This window comes from Pygoscelis adeliae, unplaced genomic scaffold (assembly GCF_000699105.1).
Source record: "Pygoscelis adeliae isolate BGI_AS28 unplaced genomic scaffold, ASM69910v1 Scaffold21, whole genome shotgun sequence".
Classification (NCBI taxonomy): Eukaryota; Metazoa; Chordata; class Aves; order Sphenisciformes; family Spheniscidae; genus Pygoscelis; species Pygoscelis adeliae.
The window spans coordinates 4,672,274-4,693,979 of NW_008824243.1; the positions used below are offsets into that span (position 1 = coordinate 4,672,274).

General features: G+C 43.0%; 2 protein-coding genes across 3 annotated transcripts in view; one reads left to right on the top strand and one right to left on the bottom strand.

Moving 5' to 3' along the window:
• LNX1 (ligand of numb-protein X 1, E3 ubiquitin protein ligase) overlaps positions 1 to 17,305 on the top strand; it is a 69,324-nt gene extending 52,019 nt beyond the window's left edge. For both annotated transcript variants that reach the window (XM_009335145.1, XM_009335146.1), the window contains exons 6-10: positions 566 to 703; positions 6,470 to 6,647; positions 8,528 to 8,756; positions 15,734 to 15,892; positions 16,610 to 17,305. In XM_009335145.1, the coding sequence (XP_009333420.1) occupies positions 566 to 703; positions 6,470 to 6,647; positions 8,528 to 8,756; positions 15,734 to 15,892; positions 16,610 to 16,745 (840 nt within the window). In that variant the 3' untranslated portion in view covers positions 16,746 to 17,305. The remainder of the gene's footprint in view (positions 1 to 565; positions 704 to 6,469; positions 6,648 to 8,527; positions 8,757 to 15,733; positions 15,893 to 16,609) is intronic.
• An 885-nt stretch (positions 17,306 to 18,190) lies between these two features.
• The window catches only part of FIP1L1 (factor interacting with PAPOLA and CPSF1), a gene marked incomplete at its 5' end in the record, with an annotated part of 46,280 nt that continues 42,764 nt past the window's right edge, over positions 18,191 to 21,706 (bottom strand). Inside the window, 2 exons of the mRNA XM_009335147.1 lie at positions 18,191 to 18,511; positions 19,243 to 19,380. Of these exons, the coding sequence (XP_009333422.1) occupies positions 18,364 to 18,511; positions 19,243 to 19,380 (286 nt within the window). The remainder of the gene's footprint in view (positions 18,512 to 19,242; positions 19,381 to 21,706) is intronic.

Genomic DNA, 21,706 nt, shown 5'->3' on the forward strand with positions numbered 1-21,706 from the left:
CTGGTGCACTAGGATTTTACTTCTCCAAATGGGTGCACCTCCCTTTCTTTAAGCTGCCTTACATTTGTCATGCTTGTTGCATGCAGGTGGACTCAGTTACATTGTTTATTCCCCACTTTCACCAACCAAGGGTAGAGCACATCCCTTGTTACAGGGTTAATTGCATCTTTTTCAGAGTTCCCGTCTGGCGGCAGCAGCTCTGGTTGTCTGTCTCTCTCCTGTGGCAGGCACATTGCTGCTCTGCAGTGCTGTACACAGGTGTGTGCGAGAGCTGATCAGCACTCACTGTGGTGGATCACTGCTTCCAGCCAAGTTTGGGGCAGATAGGAAGGGTTTTTCAGAATTAACACCAAATTTTCAAGAGAAATATTAAGTAGCTGGCAGTAAATTTTTATGGACTTTATTGACCTGAACTGATGCTACTGCTTTATGTCATTGCAGCCATGTCAGTGGGAAATCCAAACAACGCTTAAACGGGACCCACATTTCATGAATCCTCTGGGGCTGAAGTGGAGGGGTTTATTGCACCGGGGCGGTGGGATTCACGCTGTACCTCCTCCCACAGGCCAGCGAGAAGCAGGTTCACTTCGTCGTGTCGCGGCAGACCAGGCAGCAGACCCCCGACATCTTGCAGGAGACGGGCTGGAGTTACGGCGGCAGCAGCCCCCAGCCCTGTCCTGCTGAGAGAAACAACCCCGGCAAGGTGAGGGCACGAGCGCTCACGTGGTTCCTCTGCTGTCCGTGGGACAGGGAACTGGGAGGGCAGCTGGTGTTTCAGTGTCTCGGTGTGTTATCTCTGGTTTCTGTCACCTTATTTTGCAATGGAAAGGGAAAAGCTGTGCTCCTTGTTATTTATACACTGCTTCTGCCCTGACTCCATCTGGGGTGGGGAGAGAAGGAGAAGGCAAAGAGCAGTGGTGGGGCAGGGGGCTGACGTGCACACGGCGTCCTGGCCATGGGCACGTACCTGGCTGGCGGTGCGAGCCAGCACAGGGCAATGCGCTCCAATGAAAATAAGAGGCTTCTCTGAAGTTTCTCCATCTGGAGGAAAGTCTTCAGGCAAAAAGCTTTCTTACGCTGGCCTGAGAGATTCCCATAAGCTGCTTGGAAATTACGGTAATTATTAGTCTGTTGCTCATTTCTTAAGATACCTGTGCTCTGACCCGGCTGGCAGGCAGCAGCTGCAGTCTCCACGGCCACTGTAAGCATGCTGTCTTTCTGTGGAGCTTTGGAAAACATGTTGGTTCTGCTCTGGCAGGACGTGGCACTCACATGGGATGGGGGCTGCGAGGGCCAGCAATGCGCAGCACGGCCAGACCCGACCCAGGGCCACGTGGCACAGAGCAACCATCTCGCCCAGATATAGCTCTGGTTACCAAATTGTCCCTCCAGCCGCTCCTCTGTACCCGGTTACATCGTGTGTTTAGTGCATTTAGACCTGCAATATGCCCTCTGCATAAGGCAGAGAGACTCTTATGGTCAAATATGTGAGGCTTTAGAGCAGAAACCAATGCAGCAAGAGCTTTGAAAATACCTTTTCTGAGTTTACTCAATGTTATTCTTTGCACTATAGACGGAACAAGGTATGTCCTTGCAGGAGCTGCATTTGTTTATTTCACTAAATTTAAAGTCACGTGCCTGGTTAATTTACATTAATCACTCTGAGTGTCACCACTTATGCAAACTCTTGTGAGCTGGTAGCTGGTCCCCTGGCCACCTGTGCCAGGGGTGCATCAGGGAGGTAGAGAGGCAGAGTTTAAATCCATCCTGCCTGATGGGCAGCCAGCTGTGTCCTTAAAGGGACCTTTGGGCTGAACCAGCTGTCAGATCGGGTGCACAGCTGTCAGCCAGGAGACAAGCCTAGTTCTGCATTTTACAAATGCCTAAAGATACCCATTTTTGCAGTTTTTCTTTCTTTTAAAAAAACTACATTATTCAGTGTTTTTATGTGTAAAAAGTATCCTAGTATCTAATTTTAGTTTTCCTTTTCCATGAAGTCACAATCACAGCCCTTGTTAGGTGAGACTGGATCAGCAGGAGTTAAACCAGAGAGCAGAGTCAATGCTCGGTAGCTACTACCCAGTAGCAAATAGTGCCCAACTAATCATGCATCTGCAGGGCATTACTTCCTAATGAAGTAATGATTTCCTTAGGGAGATATGTGTAGGACATCAATTAGCTTGTGTTGCTACTGTACGATTTCTAGTGAAGCTCCGAGCACCTGCTAGCTCTACGACGTTGATCTGATTAATTGATACCACATGGGATTATTTGGGAACATGACTTGTCTTCCATAAACTGCCCTAGATCCTCATTTTCTCTTCCTGTACCGAGAGGTGTTAGATGGGAATTCTTGGTAAATCCAACATTATTTTGGGTAGCCGTGAGATTGAAGGGCCAATGTTGACCTTGCAACAGTCCTTTAAAGACTAATAAATCATCTTTTATTGGATAGGTCACGGCTTTTAGGGGGATTTCCAGTTTGCCCCAGGAGATGGGTGCTACATAAGCACACGAGTGGACGTGCTGCTGTGGGCTTCTGTCCAGTGCCACCATTTGGGCACTTTCCAGGGAAGATCACAGCTGAAAAAGAAAATTCTAGCTGTTCCAAGCTCCCTTTAGTTTTGTGTGTGTGCAGTGGAGGGCTTACATCAGAGAAAGTGCTCTGGCGATAGGACACAAGATCAGTACAGCCGGTGGACACAATGAGCTTCAGGCACTGTGGGCTTTTGGTCTGATACAATCATTACTGGAGTGTTATTTGCCCTTTTATAGGGAATGAGTGTGTCAGTTTGAATTTCTCATGATCTTTTGCTGAAGGTTTAACTGAACATCATTTGCAATTCAAGATCTTTAAACTCTAGGCTTTGGCAGACTTAAAATGTTATTTGTTTTTAAATAGACATTAGTGCAGGAGTAATGCTTGCAAGCCTAGGGCCTGTACAGTGTCCTAACGCAGTGCACGCTCCTGCTCAAAACTAAGGCAGTGCTTGTTGGCTGGACTTTACTGTCCAGGGATTTTCCTGTGTGTGCATGGTTTGATGAGTCTGCTAACTGCTGCCGTCAGTGGGATTACTTTATTAAGTGTGATTGATAGAGAGACTGCTAACTGACTTGAATTCTGACTAATTTTAAGGTGTTTTTTGTCCCCTGAGCTTACTGTAGGAGGTGATATTAGCAGGTCAGGAATCCTCTTTTTGAGGGAGGCAGCTCTCACTGTAGAGCATGTATGTAAACACGGGCTGAAATCTGCTCTCAAGCCTTGGCTGTATTCAGCACCAAGAATAAACTCTAGCTTCCAGCAGCCGTCTTGCTTGTATGACAGCTCAGGAACTGCTTTTGGACAAGCTGTTGCCCTCATGACAGCCTGCCTCCATCTGGAAAGCGCGAGGAGGCAGCTCTTTTTCAGGCCATTGCCAATGGCAATCAGCCACGCAGCCAACAAGGCGCTGGAGAAAGTGGAGGATGGTCTGTAGTGACCACATCCTTCTCTGGTGGCAGTGATGCCGGGTGTATGGTGTGCCGGGAGTTGGTCCTGTACAGGCTCTCACTGAGCTGTTTTCCTGTGTACAGAGATAGGGGAGGCACAGCCCAAACTGTTCTGGCTGTTGCCTGGATTCAGAAAAGAGAAGATGTCAGAAACACTTTCTTGTGCAGCCGAGGTTGTTAAGCTGGGCTGTAACACATAAACAGGCCAGATTTGATTTCTTTGAAGTCAGTGGGAGCTTTGCCATCAATTAAATAGCACTTGTGTTTAATTGGAACTGTTTTCTTACTCCTTTCTAACAAATTGTCTAGTACTTAAAACAAATGTGTCGCCCTGTTGCTTGAGCAGGCAATGTTTTCTGACCATATGAGCAGGTTAGCCTTCAGGTGAAGTACATTTTCCAAACAGACACAGCTATGTCTTCTGCCTGCAAGACACGTGTCATGGCTTTGATGTTGTGATAATCTGCTGTAAATATTTATTTTCCAGTAAATATACAGAAAAGAAAAAAATTAAAAAGAGGAGGAGATGAACTGTTATGTTTTTCTTCTCCTGACCTCCAAGGTCACTTCAGAATGACAGAGAAGGACAATTGTTTAGAAGAGAATGCATTGAAATGCAGTCACTGATAAACATTGCCTTTTAACTGGTTTACTCATTATCAGTTGTACCTCCAAGAAAGCTCTACGTGTGTTTACTAAGAAAGGCTTTACTTTCCTTTCATCACTGCCTTCGTCTCAGTCGAGCCTCGCCAGTTCCTTTCTATCTGCAACCATGTAAAAAATGACATGTGGAAGAGTAGCTTCAAAGGAAAACTGGTCCTACATGGTTGAGCATACAAGTACCAGTACTTCTATGATTCTTCACTGAAATGTAACAGGACAATTTGTAACCAAGCACTGCTTTGAAATCTGCTTCCCTCCGCGCCGATTCCTCAAAAATAGAGCATTAGCTGGTTTATCAGCTAATGTTTTTGGTGTCTGAGACATGATGGACGCTGCATAAGTAGCAGGATTGCTCTGAACACTCAGAGCTGCAGGTCTAATTCTAATTTCATGTTTTGCTACAAAATCTCAGACTGCATTTTTGTGAAAATTAGTAGTGCCCCTATCCCACATGCTTCAGGAAGTGGCCTTTTCCTGATGGAAATCCATCCTTTTCCACGGGAAAAAGGACAATGTTTTTGCACAAACATGGATTAAATATTGTTTAGTTTGCACAAAGATAGAGCATAGTAATGTTTAGAACATTTACACCTTAAAGACAAAGGTGAAAGGTTAAAATTATCTGGACTAGAACATTTATATTTTTTTAAAAGGGAATGTTATAAAACCTTCAGAAATTTTTAGGCTCATTTGCAAGCCATAAGCCCAATTACTCTGACACAGTGACTGTGTTCTGCACGGATCAGATGTGATATGTCCAAACAACTATATCAGTTTGTTTTTTGTCCCAGTGACTAAGAGAAGACCTTTTCCACTGAGCTGTTTGCCTTTTTGTTCCTGGAGGTCTGTGGCAGCCACTGTTGTTCTGCTCAAGCATCTAGAGATCCTTTACTAAGCTGCTGAAAGGTTCTGGGTTTTGTTGTCGAAGTTGCATCACAGAAATCCTCATGTGGAGTTAGTTCCACCAAACATACCTTTAAAAAAAACACAAAACAAAGATATAGCCTGCCCTACTCCCCTAAAAACTTCTAGCCGCTGTCTTCTTTCGTCTATCGTCATCACTGCAGGAGCAGCTGTGGACTCGCCTGCTCCACTTTCTGTGCTGCTGGCCCAGGAATGGAGGTGGAATGTCTTTGTGGGAATCTCAGATTTCTAAGAAGACATTAATGTGGCTTTAAATGAATTTTATAGATTATTTTTGCATGTTATAAATGTGAGGTCACACTTGTGAATGAGAAGGTTGGGTTTTTTTTTTTTAATATACATTTGAAATGTATTTAGCAGCATGCTATTGTATCTACATATAAGCCTGGAATGGATGGTGCTGTTCCTGCAAGAGGGGCTGGGATCTTCGGGAGTTGATGCCAGGAGCACAGCTTATGAAATACTTAAGGAAATCAAAGCATTAACATTTAAATCCAGGTTTTCTGGAGAAGTATCCTTGTCTTTTGAACTCTTCTGTAAGAGCTGGATGCGTTGTAAATGTGACATTCGGTTCACAGGTTTTGTTGGAGCTTGTGTTGCCCCTCCATCCCGAGGCCGCCTGTGAGTTTGTTTCACCCTCGCTCATACACTAGTTATTGCACGAGCAGCGGTGTGTATGTAACTTTTCCTGTTCAGGGGGAGGAATAGGGGGATGACTGTCCTCAGACAGTAGAGGTGGCTGTCCCAAAGCAACCTTTTAAGCACAAGCACTAGCAAGAGCACCCTGGAAGCTGCTGGCTCATCACTCTATAAATGTCCTTCTCTTTCCTGAATAGAGATGCGTATTCTTTGAGTGTATTCCCACCAGTAACTTATACAGAAACACAGAAATCTGGAAGAGCAAATCAAGTGTCTATCTTCTAATCTGTCCCCAAGAGTTTTATTCCTTTAAACCAGGTAGACCGTTTCTCATTAACTATACAGATGATGTTCAGACTGCAAGCAGCAAGATAAGAACCGTGACCTGATAGTCAAAGATATGAGGACCACTAGTGATATTAGTATCAAGAACTTTTTTTTTTTTTAAATCAGAGTCCTTGTTTACATTTCAAAGACCTGCTTCTATTAGTGTCAACACTAAAACACTTCGGATTTTGGTAGGAGCAGTGCCTGACTTTAACTATTAAAGCACAAGTTATCTTGGCGGTAGCTCTGACTCGCAGATGCCTAAGCCCTGGAGAGAGTCATGCCTGCCATCTGGCCAGGCGTGGCAGGCAGCTGTGAAGTGCTTTCGCATTCCCTCGACAAATACTCATTTCAGTAGAAAATGCCTAAACTGTCAGGGAGGTCCCCATGCCCACTGTGTTTGTTGTTGCTGTTTTCTCCATCACAGAGCACCCTTCACGCCGTCACCTGTCACGAGAAGGTGGTGGCTGTCCGGAAAGATCACACAGAATCGCTGGGAATGACTGTAGCAGGCGGAGCATCTAACCGGGAATGGGATTTGCCTATCTATGTGATAAGTGTCGAACCTGGAGGAGTTATCAGCAGAGACAGCAGGATAAAAACAGGTAAAAAGAGGGGATTTTGTAAGCCTGCTTTAATTCAAAGGCTTCCTTTGAAAAACAGAGGGATAGTGAAAGAGCATCACGCCCTGACATTTTCAGCCATCCCATAGATTTTGGGATGTGTCAGATTAGAGGGTCTCAAGTCAGCTACCAGAAAAGGTATAATATGCAGCAGTAACCATCTCTGTGAACTGGGATGTAGGCATATTCTGGTAAGAAAAAAAAGTAGTTTTTCGCAGGAAAATGAGCTTGCACCATCATCTCCTAACTACCGAAATCTTCATTGTGCAACCTTCATGGGTTTTTAATGTAAATTTTTGTGCTTGTTTGTCATATCATTCATGGCTTTGAAAGAAATAGAAAGGAGCAGAATTCCCTTCATATATGAGGCAACGTTAGTGCCTTGTGGCTCAGTATCATGTCTGGAAACATTGGCTTTATAACTCCATTTGGCTCTTGATGTAACAGAGTGATAAAATTAATAGCTTCTCCTCCTCTGCATGAATAAGCCTTTAGAGTAAGATGAGGAGCATATTTTATCAGTGGGTTTTGCAGTAATAGGTAGGCAGTAGAGGAATGGCGAAACTCTCAGTTTTCAGGATGTTACATCTCCAAAAGCCAAGTACCTCAGTACCCTGCATCCAGCAACCACACAGCTCCCCGTCCCCTTGCCCTTCAGCCCAGTCGCTGCCCAGAAGCTGGAGGGAAATCCTGAGTGCGAGGGAAGTGAACCACCCAAAAGTGGGGCAGAATAGCTGAAGTCCAGCCGAGCCCCATGAGCCTGGGTCGCAGTGCCCGGCACCGGCACGTGTGGGAACCTCCCCTTTGCAGGAGCTGTGGCTGCTCATCAAAACCCGTGTAAGAACATGACAACAGGAGCAAACCAGCAGGTTTCCCCTTTCCTCCTGCTGGGAAATGATTGCCTCTCAGTGGGATACATTTTCTAAAAAATATTCATCATGAGGCAGCATGGAAAATTCAGCCTAGTTAATTTGATAAAATTAGAAACAAATGAATACGTGATGTTACAACAGCGCCATAAGCCTCCACCGTTTAGAGCAGCCCTTAGGCTGTTGTCTGTCTCATTGGGTAATATTCATGTCACGTTGCCTGGACTGCCAGTGAATACAGCCCCTGCCTGGAGGAGCATGCAGGCGAAGCGCAGAGGGCACCCAGGGAAGCCCTGGCGTTGGAACATGCCATGGAGGGTAGCTGAGCACTTGGCACTATGGCCGCTTGCATGACATTAATGATGTCTTTATTGTTCTCCCTGTAGTAATTGAGGTCATCTTTGCATTTTTCTCTGAAGCTGCTTTGCCTACATTATAAATAAGGCATACAGAAAGATGTTTTGGCTTGTGGCCATTCAAACTGGCATTAACATTAAAATAATAACACGTTATTCCGCAAAGCAAACTTTACGAAGAGCCAGCTGGAGCGGCAGTCCTCAGCTTAGGGAGCGCTGGGAGAAAACCACCTTCGAGCTTTCAGGTTTCAAGCTCAGGCTGAGTACAAAAGTTGTTAGCTGGAAGTTGGCTTCGGAGACCTGGACTAGCATCAGGTGCCCGTACCAAAGCTTGTTGGTACAGCAGGACCCCAGCTGTGCCGTTCGGCTGTGGATGCAGGACGTGACGTGACAAGAAACCAGGACCAAAGCCTCCATCCAGCCTGGCAATGCTCCTGTGTACGGGGATCTAACCCCTTCCCTCATGCCTGTGGCATGTTTACTAGCATATGCTTCACATCCACGTTAAACGATAGGATTAACAAACAGTCTCATCAGGCAGCAAGTTCTTGGCCATGGCTTTGACTCGCTTGTTCGGGGGGGTTGGGATCCTGGAGACACTTGCAGAGTTTTTTATCATCCGTTCTATTGGTCTCAGGTGACATCCTTCTGAACGTGAACGGGATTGACCTTACGGGGGTCAGCCGGAGCGAGGCCGTCGCCCTGCTGAAAAACACCAACTCGTCGGTGGTGCTCAAAGCCCTGGAGATGAGAGCGTGCGAAGCCCAGGAGGAATGGGGCTGCCTGCCACCTCCCGAGGCCACACAGGCAACCTCTGAGAGCAGCGAATGGTCGCCTTCCTGGGTTATGTGGCTGGGGCTGCCACGGTAAGTCCACAGATTGCATCCTCTTGCTGAAGGGGAGTGGGAGGAAAGATTTGTATTTTCTGGCAATTCTTTCTTTTGGCTTGATTCATTGCACTGACATCTTAATTAAATCCAGGCTCTGTCGCAGGCTTGACTCTAAATACCTCCCTTTTGTAAATGGGTATGTGTACATGGAAAAACAGACACACAGATCCCCTTGCAAGGGAGGAAAGGATCCTGAATTGTTCCAGTCTTGAAAACATGTCTGGCACTTAGGGAGTGAAAGAAAAAGCTTGCAGGGAGACAGGACCTTGCTGAACTGGGGTCTAGGCTCGACTACCCTGCAGAAGGCAGAGCTACCCCTCCTGCAGCTCTCAAGCTGCACAGCCTTCTCCTTAGCCAAATCCAGCTGAATTGTTTGACTTTGCCCAGATGTTGCAAAGTGCGTGCTGTTGGCCAGTATCTCCGAATCACCTCTTTTAACCCCACCCCCGACTGAAAGAAGTACATTTGTCATATACAGGAAGCAGCTGTGTTGTCATTTTAGTAAGGATAATAAAAGCCACATCGCATGTCGTTCTCTCAAACACACTCAGTGTCAGGGTGTATACCTGCAGCTTCAGAGACATTTTGTGAAGTATTAAATGAGGACGTGTTGTGAATTTGTGAATATGGGAAGCTAGCATCACACAGTTGAAATTGGTATACAATTTTAAGGGATTAAGAATTTAGCTTATAAGTTGCTTTTGCCCATACTCCTAACCCTGGCAGCAGTTCAGAGTGTCTCTTTCTCTTTTACGGGAGGGCATGAAAAGGTGGTCTGCAGAACAGGTGGGCTTTTGCTCTAGGCACAATTTCAGGACTCCTCTTCATTTCCCAGTCTCGTGCAGCAGGTTAGATGCCCTCCTTCTGGCTTGAGCTGTTTTGAGCTCATTCACCTTGCAGCAAGGTCTGCTGTGAGGGCCAGATGTGTTTTGGGGCTTGGTCTGAGGCTAATGACTGTGTAACATGTGCTGAAGTACTGCAAGAGCGGAAGGCAGGCTGTGTGTCTGTCACCCACAGATAAAAAGTTCCTTCTCCAGTGGAGAAGACTACATCCTTATTCCTGTGAAAGAGCAGCAAAAAGAAAAAGCAGTAAACGGATGGCCCATAACTTGCTACCCCAGGCAATGGTAAACTTTTCTCACCCAGTCTCGCTGCAGACAGGCAGGCCCAGGGAGGTCCTCTTTCCTGCTCACTTCTTCTGCACCCCTGAGCTTGACCAGCTACACACCAACATGAAGGCACTGGAGCACAGGTAACGCTCCCAGCAGAGACAGTGAGCAGGCTAGAGGCCTTATAGACACTGCAATATGCAATGCTGAGTCTTGCCTTCAATCACCATCCATTGCTAGGTGGGCTGGAACAATTGCACCCTGCCTACGCCTGGCCTAACTCCATCTTCGCTGTGCTGTATAGAAAACCTGAGCTGCCTGGTCATCATCTTCTACCCACAGCTGCCTGAAGTCCCCATGTCCTCAGCAAGGTCACAGAGATGAAGGCCAGAGCTCCACAGTACTGCAGACTTGCACCCAGTGTTCACATCAGTCAGTTCTGCTTTGAAGTTTAGGAAGAAAAGGTGTTTTTTCCCATTTTAAAAGTGGTCTCTAAGCTCACTCTAACCCCCCACTTCAAAGGCTGCGTGTGTGAAGCCATTCCCACCCCTTTGGTCCGAAGGAAAACCAGCCCCAGTGTCAGCAAGGCTGAAGACAGGAGTTCATTGTAACTCTATTCCCAGCTGCGACCCTGTGCACAGAGCACAGCGTGGCCCTTTGCTACCAAAGAAAAGTAGGGGGATTGGTATGCTGAGCTGGTACGCTGCTCTGAACATCGGACTAAGACAGGGACCGACACTGATTAGACGTGACAGTAACAAAGGTGGACTGCATCCTTATTAGTAGCTGGTTGGTTGAGTAGGGGCGCTCGGATCAGGTTTGGATTTGCTCATTAGGTATTATCAGACCCTTCAGTCTTCCCCGGCGTGAGTGTGCTTACCCTCTTACTCTCGTACTGATTCTCCAGGGCCCACACCAGACATCTGGAAGTCCTTCAACAAGTTCTTTCACCAGGTCGTGTATCACATTAACTCATTTCCCTCCAATCTGAGCATTTAACCTTTCCCTGTCTGGCTTTCAGTTTGCTTTTGGCAAGGATCACATCCCAGCTAGATCTAGTGTTGCCAGCAGTCTCATGATGCTTTCTAGGCTGTTACAGAAAATTATTCTCTGTCCAAATACATGTCTGACAGGTCCATCTTGGTAAAGGTGCCTGATGTGCAACAGTGGGGCAAGATGGTGAAGATTCACCTGCCTTAATTAAAGCTGTGTTGACATTAGTAAAGCCATACCATTTACCAGAGGGACTGCTCCAGGGCGTGTAAGTCTAAGAACATTTGATACAGCTGATGGAAAAGTAGAAATGTCAAAATCGTGACTATACAGGCTCATGCAAAGTATTTGGGAAGATGGGCAGGACGGGAAACACCTACATAAGGAAAACTGAACAAATAGAAAAGGTGGTAACACTGATAGGCCAGAACAGGCACGGCTAAAAAAAGAGGCGACTGGATGGTGGATTCTTTAAATTCTGTCAAGAAGGGAAAGATATGGCTCTAGACAAGCCATGGCAGTGCAGTGTGAGTATCTGTTCACAGCAAGCAAAGCGGGGAGTGTAGAGGCAGCCTGACATCGCAGCTTAGAGCAGGACATTTGGAAACCAAGAGAGGAGAGTCTTTCCTTCCATGTTCAAAAAACATGGAGTTTTGATGAAAATCCTGTGAAGGATGGTTCCATAAAATGTGCTGAGTTGAGCTAAACACTAGAAGATGTCTACAGACCTCTGTCCATGACTTATGAAGTAGAAAACAGGCAAATGTTAATAATAGCTACATGATTAAGTATACCTTCCTCACTTTTGAGGCTAGTGTACTCTAAGTGCTTGATTCTCTGTCTAGCACAGAACTTGCCCCTTTCCCAAGGACTGCATACATACTACAGCGATGGGCACAGACAAGATGCACAAATACTGAGCTTTAGGGAACTACACTATTTTTCTGGATCGAGTCAGTAGCAGCAGAAATCAGACAGGTTATCTGATTCCTCGCTCCAAAGCTCACAGTCTTGGAAAAGCTGTCTTGCGTAATTTAACATTTGTGGATCTCACAATTTCAGCCCTTTTATTGTGAGATCTTAAAATTGGCCTCGGTCGTTTTATATGGCTTGATAGCACATAAACAACTCCTCTGTTCTTTCTGTAGTACAATCTAATATGTGGCAGTTATAAAATAGACGCACATGTGCATCTGACATCTGTCAAAACTTGGACCGCATGCAAGCAGAGGGGCTGTGGACAGGGCGTGGGGAGGAAGCAGTGATGCAAGACCTTAAGCATTCCTGCGGACTTATTTCAGGGTAGCTAATTTAATTGTTTGTTGTTGAGGAAGACAGGTCTCCTTTATTGTTGGAGCGAAATGTTGCTGTGAAGCCTGCACAAAGAAAATAATGTGGAGCAGCTGGTGAAAAGCGTTTCCCCAGCCCCGTGATGTTTCTTCTACTCTTGCTTGTTTTCCTGCTCTCCTTTCTTTGCTCTCCTCACATTTCCTTCCCCCAGCTAGCACTTAAAAATACTTTATAGATCATCCTGTCATAAGATTTACAAACATTAGTACTTCACACGAGTGCTTTTCTTTATCTGCAAAGTGGGATGAGAAAGACAGGAGGTGGCCAAAGTCATTCTGCAAACCAGGGGTAGAACTGGATGTAAAACATGGAACTACAACAGAAACTCCCCCAAATTAACTTCATCTGGGCTGTAGGGCTCTGATGGGAGTAATTCTCAAATATTACTGTACTCCACTGCCAGTCATCTACTGTAACGGGGCAGGGGGAGGGAGTCATGCTTTTCATACCTGTTATTGCTGAAGTCCTCCTGAAGTCAGGCTGGTTTTCATTCCTAGAGCATAAGGCTACTCACGCTTCACAAAAAGCAGCAGGGAATTGTACATTTAACTACTTGAAAACAGGCACTTTTAAATTCCTCTTGCATCAGTAACTGATGCTCACTTGTAGTATTTCTCATGATAGGACCCTGCGTCTAGACACTGTTTATCCTCGAGTCTTAAATCGGAGGCAAGTTCACATATAAATTACTCCTAGTCCTCAGCTTTTGGAATATTTACAGATAGAGGCAGACGACTGCGAGCCTCTCTCTTCCAAGGCAGAAGACGGTTCTCCTTGGACCGGTTGCAGTTTAGTGGGTTATGGCAGTTTAACTGGGTCAAAACACACAGAGTGGGGCTTATCGTTCCAGCAGAGAAGTAATCTACTCAAACACACTAAGCATCTCCGGGTGACCCAAGTACTTATTTCGTTTTCTCTCTGTGGTGTTTTCTAGTTTGTCTTTATTGCTACACAGCTGTAAACAGACCCAAATGAGCTAATTTCCTTTGGGCTGCTCTTTGCTCAGGCAGAGCAGGCATCTCTGCTTAGGTACTAAACTATTTGGAGCGAGCAGTAACAGCTTTATACACAGCTCAGATTTGCGCATGCCTGCTTCCCAGCATCCTTTTCCCATTTCCGACAGCATTAACGCACAGTTGATGGATGGTGCACTGCCATGTTTGTACCCTCCATCCCATAGGATGGAGATAAGGAAACATCAATTTAAAGGCGTAAACACCACCTAGCCATTCCTATTCTGTCGAGTCAATCTCTAGCTATGGCCAATGTGATGGGTTGGGCCTGGCTTGCACCAAGCACCTGCACAGCTCAACACCCCGAGCCGGACAAGAGAAAATAGGAAGAACGAGAGCGAGAAAACTAACGGGGCAAAGTAAAGACAGAAAAATCACTCACCAATTACTTTTGTGGGCAAAACAGACAGCTTGGGGAATTTAACTTAAAACATTTAATTACAAATTTGAGTATTGGGAACCAAAGATGACAAACATATAAGCACTTTGGAAAACACCTTTCCTCCCCCTTTCACATGCTCAGCTTCACTCCAGCACCTCTTCTCCCGCCCTCCTGGTCTCCACTGCCTTGTTGTCACAGCAGGTGACGCCCCGTCCTTTCGGTGAGCTGACAGGCAGCGCAGGGGGTGGGAGTCAGGACAGAGTAGTTTCTCTCTGCTGCTCCTTGCGTCCCATGTGTTTCCTCTGCTCTGGCAGAAAGAACAATCCTAACGCTAGTACGCTGTGTCTATTTTACTTAAATTTAGCATATACTTTGACATTAAATATGTATTTCTGCTTTCTCGACTGATGGAGACCATGTAACTGATAACCTTACAGACTGCATGTACAGGCTTACTGCATGTAAGCCTTGTTTGTCTTCACTGCATTTTCTTCTCATGTCTTTACCTGCTCGGCTGTTTCTTTTCTAAGGCATTAGGATTTAGCTGGTCACCTTTTCATTTCAGCAATGTCCTCCTTAAGGCAGCGAGCATAGCGCTGGGCAGCAGACACCCCTGCCCCCCAAAATCAACACTAGGTAATAGCACTAATGGCTGAATCCTGGCATCACTTGGTCATGACCTTGATAAGTACCATCAAACATAGAGGGTTTAAGTGGTTTTACACATTGAAGAAGTCCACAGATGGTAAAGTAATAACGCCTGGCTGCTGAGGAAAGAACCAAATGTTACCTGTTTCTTACATTAGCAGCCAGTGAATTCTTGCACAAATATTAAATACCTACCATCCTGGCAGCAGGTGAATATTTGTAGGTCCTGAGGGACTAATCTAGGATTACTATAAAATCCTGCTGTGAAACACAGCAAAAGCATTATTTGACAAATAAAAGTTAAAAAAAGCTAGATGCATTAGTCTTTAAGATAAAGTTATTTATCCTTCTACAGAAGAAGTGTCAGCTGTTTCTCAGAAACCTAGAGAGTCTCTGAATAGAGCGTGTAGCAGTTGCTTGCTGTAGACCAGCCTATCATTTCAGATTTGGAATAGCAAAAGGATTTTCAGGCTCTTCAGTCATTCCTGGGTACACTGATAATGACAAGTGAGTTAAGTACTAAGCACAGAAATTTCGGTTGCTCTGTAACTAATCTTGTTTCTTCCTGCTTGCTTAAAAAAAAGAAACAAAGCAGGTATTCAGGTTACTGATGTGCTCAGAGCAATAGGCAACATGTCAGAGTCTAATATCTTACCACTCTCGCTTTCCCCTCTTCCTTGTTTCAGCTAAGCTTTGGCTTAGCATAACTTACAGTATCATAAAATAAATTTAAAAGACAGAGGCAGATTTCAACTTTCTTACCATAAAATACTTTGTTAATCGTTATATGAGGCCAAGCTATCTTCTTGACAGCAGCCTCAGTACTCCAAAGCACTGGCTGACATGGATAGGCTTCTCTCGTCTTCCGTACTGTGACTTATGACATTACTTGACAATAAAAGCTCAGGATCCCTTCTTCCACTGGTACTCTTTGTGTCATCTCTATGATTTTTGGAATTCTGGCTCAACTCATTGGCCTTGAAATTTTTTAGCTTTGACATGCACCACAGTAGTAAGTGCCTGACTGCTTTTGACACAGTTAATCACATACAGGCTCTTATCCGGAAGATAACATAAGTCCCTGGACTGTACAAAGTAGATGAAACAGCCTCCTGAATGATGGTTTACAAATATTAACTCCAGTCTCAGTTAAGTGTTTTTCTCCAACACTTTCAATTGCAGCTAGATCACTGGCATTAATTTTTACTGTATGAAATAACTTATTTAGTATTTTAACTCCAAGACTACCTAGTAATTTTACTCTTAGAATAACCGGTTGTGGAAAGCAGCACTATAAAAAACAGAAGGGAAGTGTAGGTGTCTACTGCAGTGGAACTTTGGTGCTGTTTTACATTTTCAAAGCACTCTACGGGTGTATCAAGAGGCAGATTCATCGTTAATGATTCATCAGAATCTAAAGTTAACTGTAAGACATTTAATTAGACTGGTTTGTTTCAGGTATTTGTACAGCTGCAAAGAAATCGTATTACGAAGAAATACATCTGGAAGTCTTGGCTTCAGCATTGTAGGAGGTTATGAAGAACATACTGGGAACAAACCATTCTTTATCAAATCCATTGTTGGGGGAACACCAGCATATAATGATGGCAGAATTAGGTAACGATAACTATCTAATGAAAAGTAGCATTTAAGTAAGTCTTTCATTTAAGTAAGTCTTTCATCTAGTTAATTTGTGGGTTTTTTTTTTAAAACAAGTTTTCATGAAGACATTGTAGGGGGGGAAAAAGGACTCGCTGACACAGAACTAACTCTGACAGATCTGGAAATAGGACATAAGTGTCCTGCACTTTAATAGATTTGCCTTCGTAGTATTTTCAGATGTCCAGCAATCACTAGTATATGAATAAGTATAAAGATAAGTCAGTTTGATCTCTGGGGTAGTACAAAGCATGCCAGCACAGGGAAGCTTTCCCACATCCCCAGCTCAGAAAACCCCCAACCAACAACCTTCCCTGCAAACACCAATACAATTTAAGAGAGTAAATGCAGACTTACAGAGCAAACTTAAATCAATTAAGAAGTCTTAAAACATAGTTTGTTCAGAACACAGATCATTCCCATCTGAAAGAACTATACCCTATTTTCTTTCAAATATATCTAATTAATTATAAAGTTGTAAGGGGAAAAAAAAGTGAAGTATTTTCACCAGCTTTATTCCCTTATTCGTGAACAGTGGTTAGCCAGAGAAGGAATGGTACTACTCATTTCTACCCCTTCCTCCCAGCTTAAGGACATGTTTTAGCATGTCCAAATGTTTAAGATAAGAAGTCACCTTGTTTAGTTGTTCTCTCATATTTGCCTTTGGTTTTTCAGATGCGGCGACATCCTCCTTGCTGTCAATGGCAGGAACACATCAGGAATGACGCATGCCTGCTTGGCAAGGATGCTCAAAGAACTGAAAGGAAAAATTACTCTCACAATTGTGTCCTGGCCTGGCACTTTTTTATAAAACAAGTCTTCATGGAGTGTACGGCAAGTAATTTAACACGGAACAAAAAAAAAAGGAACATCAGACTTCGCTTTTTTTTGGGAGGGGTGTCAAGTATGTGTTTATAAAGAAAAGGTTTGTGAAATTTCAACCTGCATGTCAAGAAAAGTCAAGTTTAGGCAAAGCAGGGACACCTGTCAGAAAATCGCTTCAGAGTGATGTAAGCTACAGACTTGTCTTTCCTTCCCCATGTTCTTAAGATTTTTTTTGTTGGTTTTTTATATATATATTTAATGCATTATAATAATAATAATGAAATTTAAGGAGCAGCAGCTCCTGCTCACCCACTTTATTTTGATTTACAAAAAGAAATCCTTGAATAACTTCCGGAAAAATTTCTTGCAATTTTTCCAATTGCAAAAATCAGGTGAAGGTTTTTATCCAACACATTAATAGCACTTTGATTATGTGTACCTTTTCATGGTCAGCATGAAGCTGGTATTTTCAAGACTTTCAAGTACTGTTAAGTCTGTAAAACTGTGAATTAAATTTCTAAAATAATTAAAAATAACTGTAACTGTGTACTTGTACAGACATTATTTTCCTCCAAAACCAAACGACCTGGTTTCCCTTGTATGTTTTGATTAGTAATATTAAATCTAGGATTTTTATATAGAATTGTTGGTTTTAAGGAAGTACACTGCACCCTGCTAACACCATCAAGTAAGTCTTCTAAATAGCACCCTGACAGGGCAGTACAATTTTTGCATGACTGCCATGCCCATTGCACTTGATACTGTTCTGGACGGAGTAAACCTGAAAGTGATGATGGTCTTATATGTTTCTTAAAATATTTTTTTGCCTTTCTCTGCGAATGACCCATGTTCCAAAGTCTCTTTTTTTCCCCTCACAAGCTAGCAATGGGAAGAGGATATGTTTGTTAATCTTACCATGTTAAGGACAGCTGTTCCCCTAGAACAAAGACTAAAATGAACTTTCTCTTAAGCTACTGAAAAGCAGCAGGGATGATTATCCAGCTTAATTCACCCTTATGCACCCACACAGACCACACAATTACCAAGTGTATCATCACCACACTCAGTGTTCCATCAAACTAAGAACAATCAGCACCTTTCCCAGTTTCCCTGATTTTTTTCATTTCACCTTAGTACAAGGTTCTTCAGGAGTCTGCAATTCCTGCCTGTCCCTGTAGTAAAGGATGACCTTTTCAAATATGAACTCCAAAAGCTATACTAAACCCACACTGTTCCAGATGTTGGTATATAATAAAGTGAATGCACACTGTTTCTAAAGTCAGTAGAAGAATGACCTTTCCACTGGCTTATGAGAAAAGGAGACAATTTAATACGAAGAATTTAAGCCCTGCGTATATTGTAAGAGCATAAGCCTCTAGCTGTAGGATGTTTTCTCACTGTTTCTTGAAAGACAAAGTCAGTCCAGGAATCTTAACATGAAAAATTCATTCTTTTATTTTCAAAAAAACCAAAGTAATCTTTGATTTCAAACTAACAGAACAAGATTAAGAGCAAATTATTTTAATACCCAGAAAAATAACAAGATTTATAGTAATCTATTTCTGGCACTAATATATATGCACGTAGGCAAAAATCACACAAGCCTATTCCACAGGGGCAGCTTCAGTGTTTTCCTGTTCAGGAGCAGGTTCACCGCTGGCTTCTTTTCCTTCTTTGCTTCTTTTGGATTTTTTGTGTTTGTGCCTTCTGTGGCTGTCCCCTTCTTCACTGTCATGACGGCGTCTGCTGTTACTAAATAGAGAGAGAGAAAAAAATACCTCGAACAATTGCATGACACTTCAAGCCCCATTTAATTACGGAGTAAAAAAAACAGCCTTTGCATTCATGTTTGAAAACTGGCACCTGCTCCTGTTCCAACCCACATAGTATTTGGATGTCAGGGCCAAACCGAATTTTTCATGGAATGGTACACACATCCACCCAACCTGTACTTTTTGTTGGGAAATTGGAATGATTTTTCACATTTGTAACCCATATTCTAATAGCAATACTTTTAATAACATCATGTCCCTATTGGCATCCCTTAAGGGTTTGGTTAATTGATCCCCTTCCCTGGACTTAACCTTTACTTCTAACTTAAAAAGGATCAAGTTGAACAATTTCTATCAAGTGACCATGAGGGTTATTTTACTTACTAAGAATCACTGTTGAGTTCTTACATTAATGCTGCTGGATGTCAGCTTCACTCCACCTCTTTCTGACCCACCATTTTTAGGCTTGTTTCCCCAAATTCATAATTTCTGTTAACTAGCTGAGACTGTCACATACATCATTCAATATGAAGTTACCTGGGGCCAACATTGCTTTTTGTCTGTCCATATTTTATATGGCAGACTCGTTCCAAGTAGTACATCTAAGTGTTTACAGTCTTTCCACAAAACTCCAGTTTGTTTGGGGTTCTTTTAAAAGTTTTATTTTTTTAAACTGGTCAAATCTTTCGTATCCTATTAAAAAAATCAAACCTTCGAGATGACTTGTGTCTAGTCTCTTCTTTCTCTCTGTGTCTCCTGTCTCTGTGTCGGTCTTCTTTCTCTCTACTTGTTCTATGGCGGTCATAGCCTCTTTCTGCATAGTCTCTGTATCTGTACCGTTCTTCATCACTGATTAAAAAAGAAGATATTTTCAGGACAGTAACACCAAGCAGTATATATATTAGAAAAAGAAATTCTTACACACTCTCAAGATAAATGACAGAAAAATCTTGATGTTGCGTCTGGGTTTCTAAATGAGATCCACAATGTATGCTAAAAGGACATTAAAGCTCTTCACCTTACACACTAGACTTCTGTGGTTAATGCAATTTTGAAAGGGGATTGTTCAATAAAAAGACGACATGGGAGGAAAAAAGAATACAACAGTGTCACATTAAGTTTATACAGGAGTTATCAAGCAGTTAGCTTAAACCTGTAGCTAGCTCCGAATGAAGTACAATCCTACACAAACTTTAGTAATGTTTTCAGATCAGTGTGTGTAACTCTCAACACTTATCAGCACACTCTTTAACTATTACACCATTTGGGTAAATTAAATTAAATTTTGGTAGTTGATCTATTTCCTTACGTCAGCTTCAAGAAAGGAAAACCTAGGTGCAAAGAGAATGACAGTAAAATATACTCAATGTTTTGGGTTGCTTTTAAAATTAATTTCTCTCCAGTGCCAATGCTGTCTCTACTTCCACTCCTCTCTTGGATTACCACGAGTGCTGCCCTGCCACAATGCTGGTAAAAACCCCTAAATATTACAGGCTATACAAGAATTTAAAGGCTGAGGAACGTATTTTCAAATTTTGATTTGATGAAAAGGGCAATTCTAAGAGTTTAGTGAAATAAAAAAAAAAAAGAGCAGTATCTATAGTTAGCCAACACCACCCAAATGTTACATTAGCATAGCATAAAAAGGCATGCTCATTTTATCATCTCTCTACCAAGAAAATCCTACCCAGATATACTGTCCAGTATCATTTAACACCAAGACTTCAATACAAGTGAACTTACTGTAACTATTTATATAATCACATGAAGTCTTCATAACCATAGTTTGGAAGATCCCTACCAAGTCCTCAGGAAAGGCACAATGTGACCAGGCTTTCTGAGGCAGTAATTAAAACAGGTAACAATTTAGATACTATTAAGCTGACAAAAGCCAAGTGTTTCATGCTTTCTGTCTTTACCAACATTTACCATAAAAGAAAGTCTCTTCCTGAGGTCGTCCCTGACAGCAGCAGAAGAGATCAGACGGATCATGCAAGGAGAACAGCTGAAGCCTAAAGAGATTTCTCATGTCCTGGGGCAGTGAGAACTTAGATCAAAACAATTTTATCTGCCATAACTTGGATCCTGTGGCCATTTCCCAAGTGAAGACACTACATCAGTGATTATTACAGCTATGCATGAAAACTCAGAGCAAGAAGGGGGAATGCCTGAAGCAACAGCACTAGTCTTTCTAAGAAACTCTGTATGATTATATCACAAAGCAAATTTCAAAAATTAGCAATTTAAGATGCTGTAGAGAAGCATCAAACACACTGCACAAAATCCTGTTTTTCTAAGGGATGTTAAAAATATTCACACATCAAAATCAGGAAAACTACAGCTATTACTAAAGAATTCAAAGTTATGATTTGTCACTGAGTAATATGACATTGATTAGTGCCTATATTGTTACAAAATCGTACAACATTTACCAGATTTTATACTGCATTTATAACTACAGATCTGAGAGTAAGCTGATCAAATCCTGCAAAGTACATTTGTGACAGATCGCAGAATCACAGAATGGTTGAGGTTGGAAGGCATGACTGGAGGTCATCTGGTCCAAACCCCTGCTCAAGCAGGGCCATCAGGATCACCAGTTGCCCAGGACCACATCCAGATGGCTTCTGGATATCTCCAAGGATGGAGACTCCACAACCTCTCTGGCCAACCCGTGCCAGTGCTCAGTCACCCCCACAGGCATCATGCCACTATCACTTCTCTTAACTATTGTCCCCCTCTTAAGACAAAAACAAAATTCAACCGCATTAAACACTTTTTTAAAGACTATGTTAAATCTAAGATGTGTCTCCCACAAGAAAAACCTACAACAGAGACACATTGTAAAAAAAAATGAAGACAGTACAGCCACAGCCAGCTTAAGGCACCCTAGGTTATAGACCAGGGTGTGAAAATAATTCACTTGCTCCACTGAGCTGTCCAAAACCCAGACAGGTAAACTAAAGCAGTTGGGGGTGGGGGGAAGGGAGAAAATAAATTCCAAATCTTACAATGCTGAAACCACAAGTCCTATGCCTTTAACTTATTTCTATCTGTATAGATCATTTAACATTGTTTTACCCTCAAGTTTCTACTCTACTATCAGGGAAAGGAGGGAAGTGTAGGGGAAACATTTACAATCTAAGTCCCTTTCTAGTGAGCATTTCTTCTCACG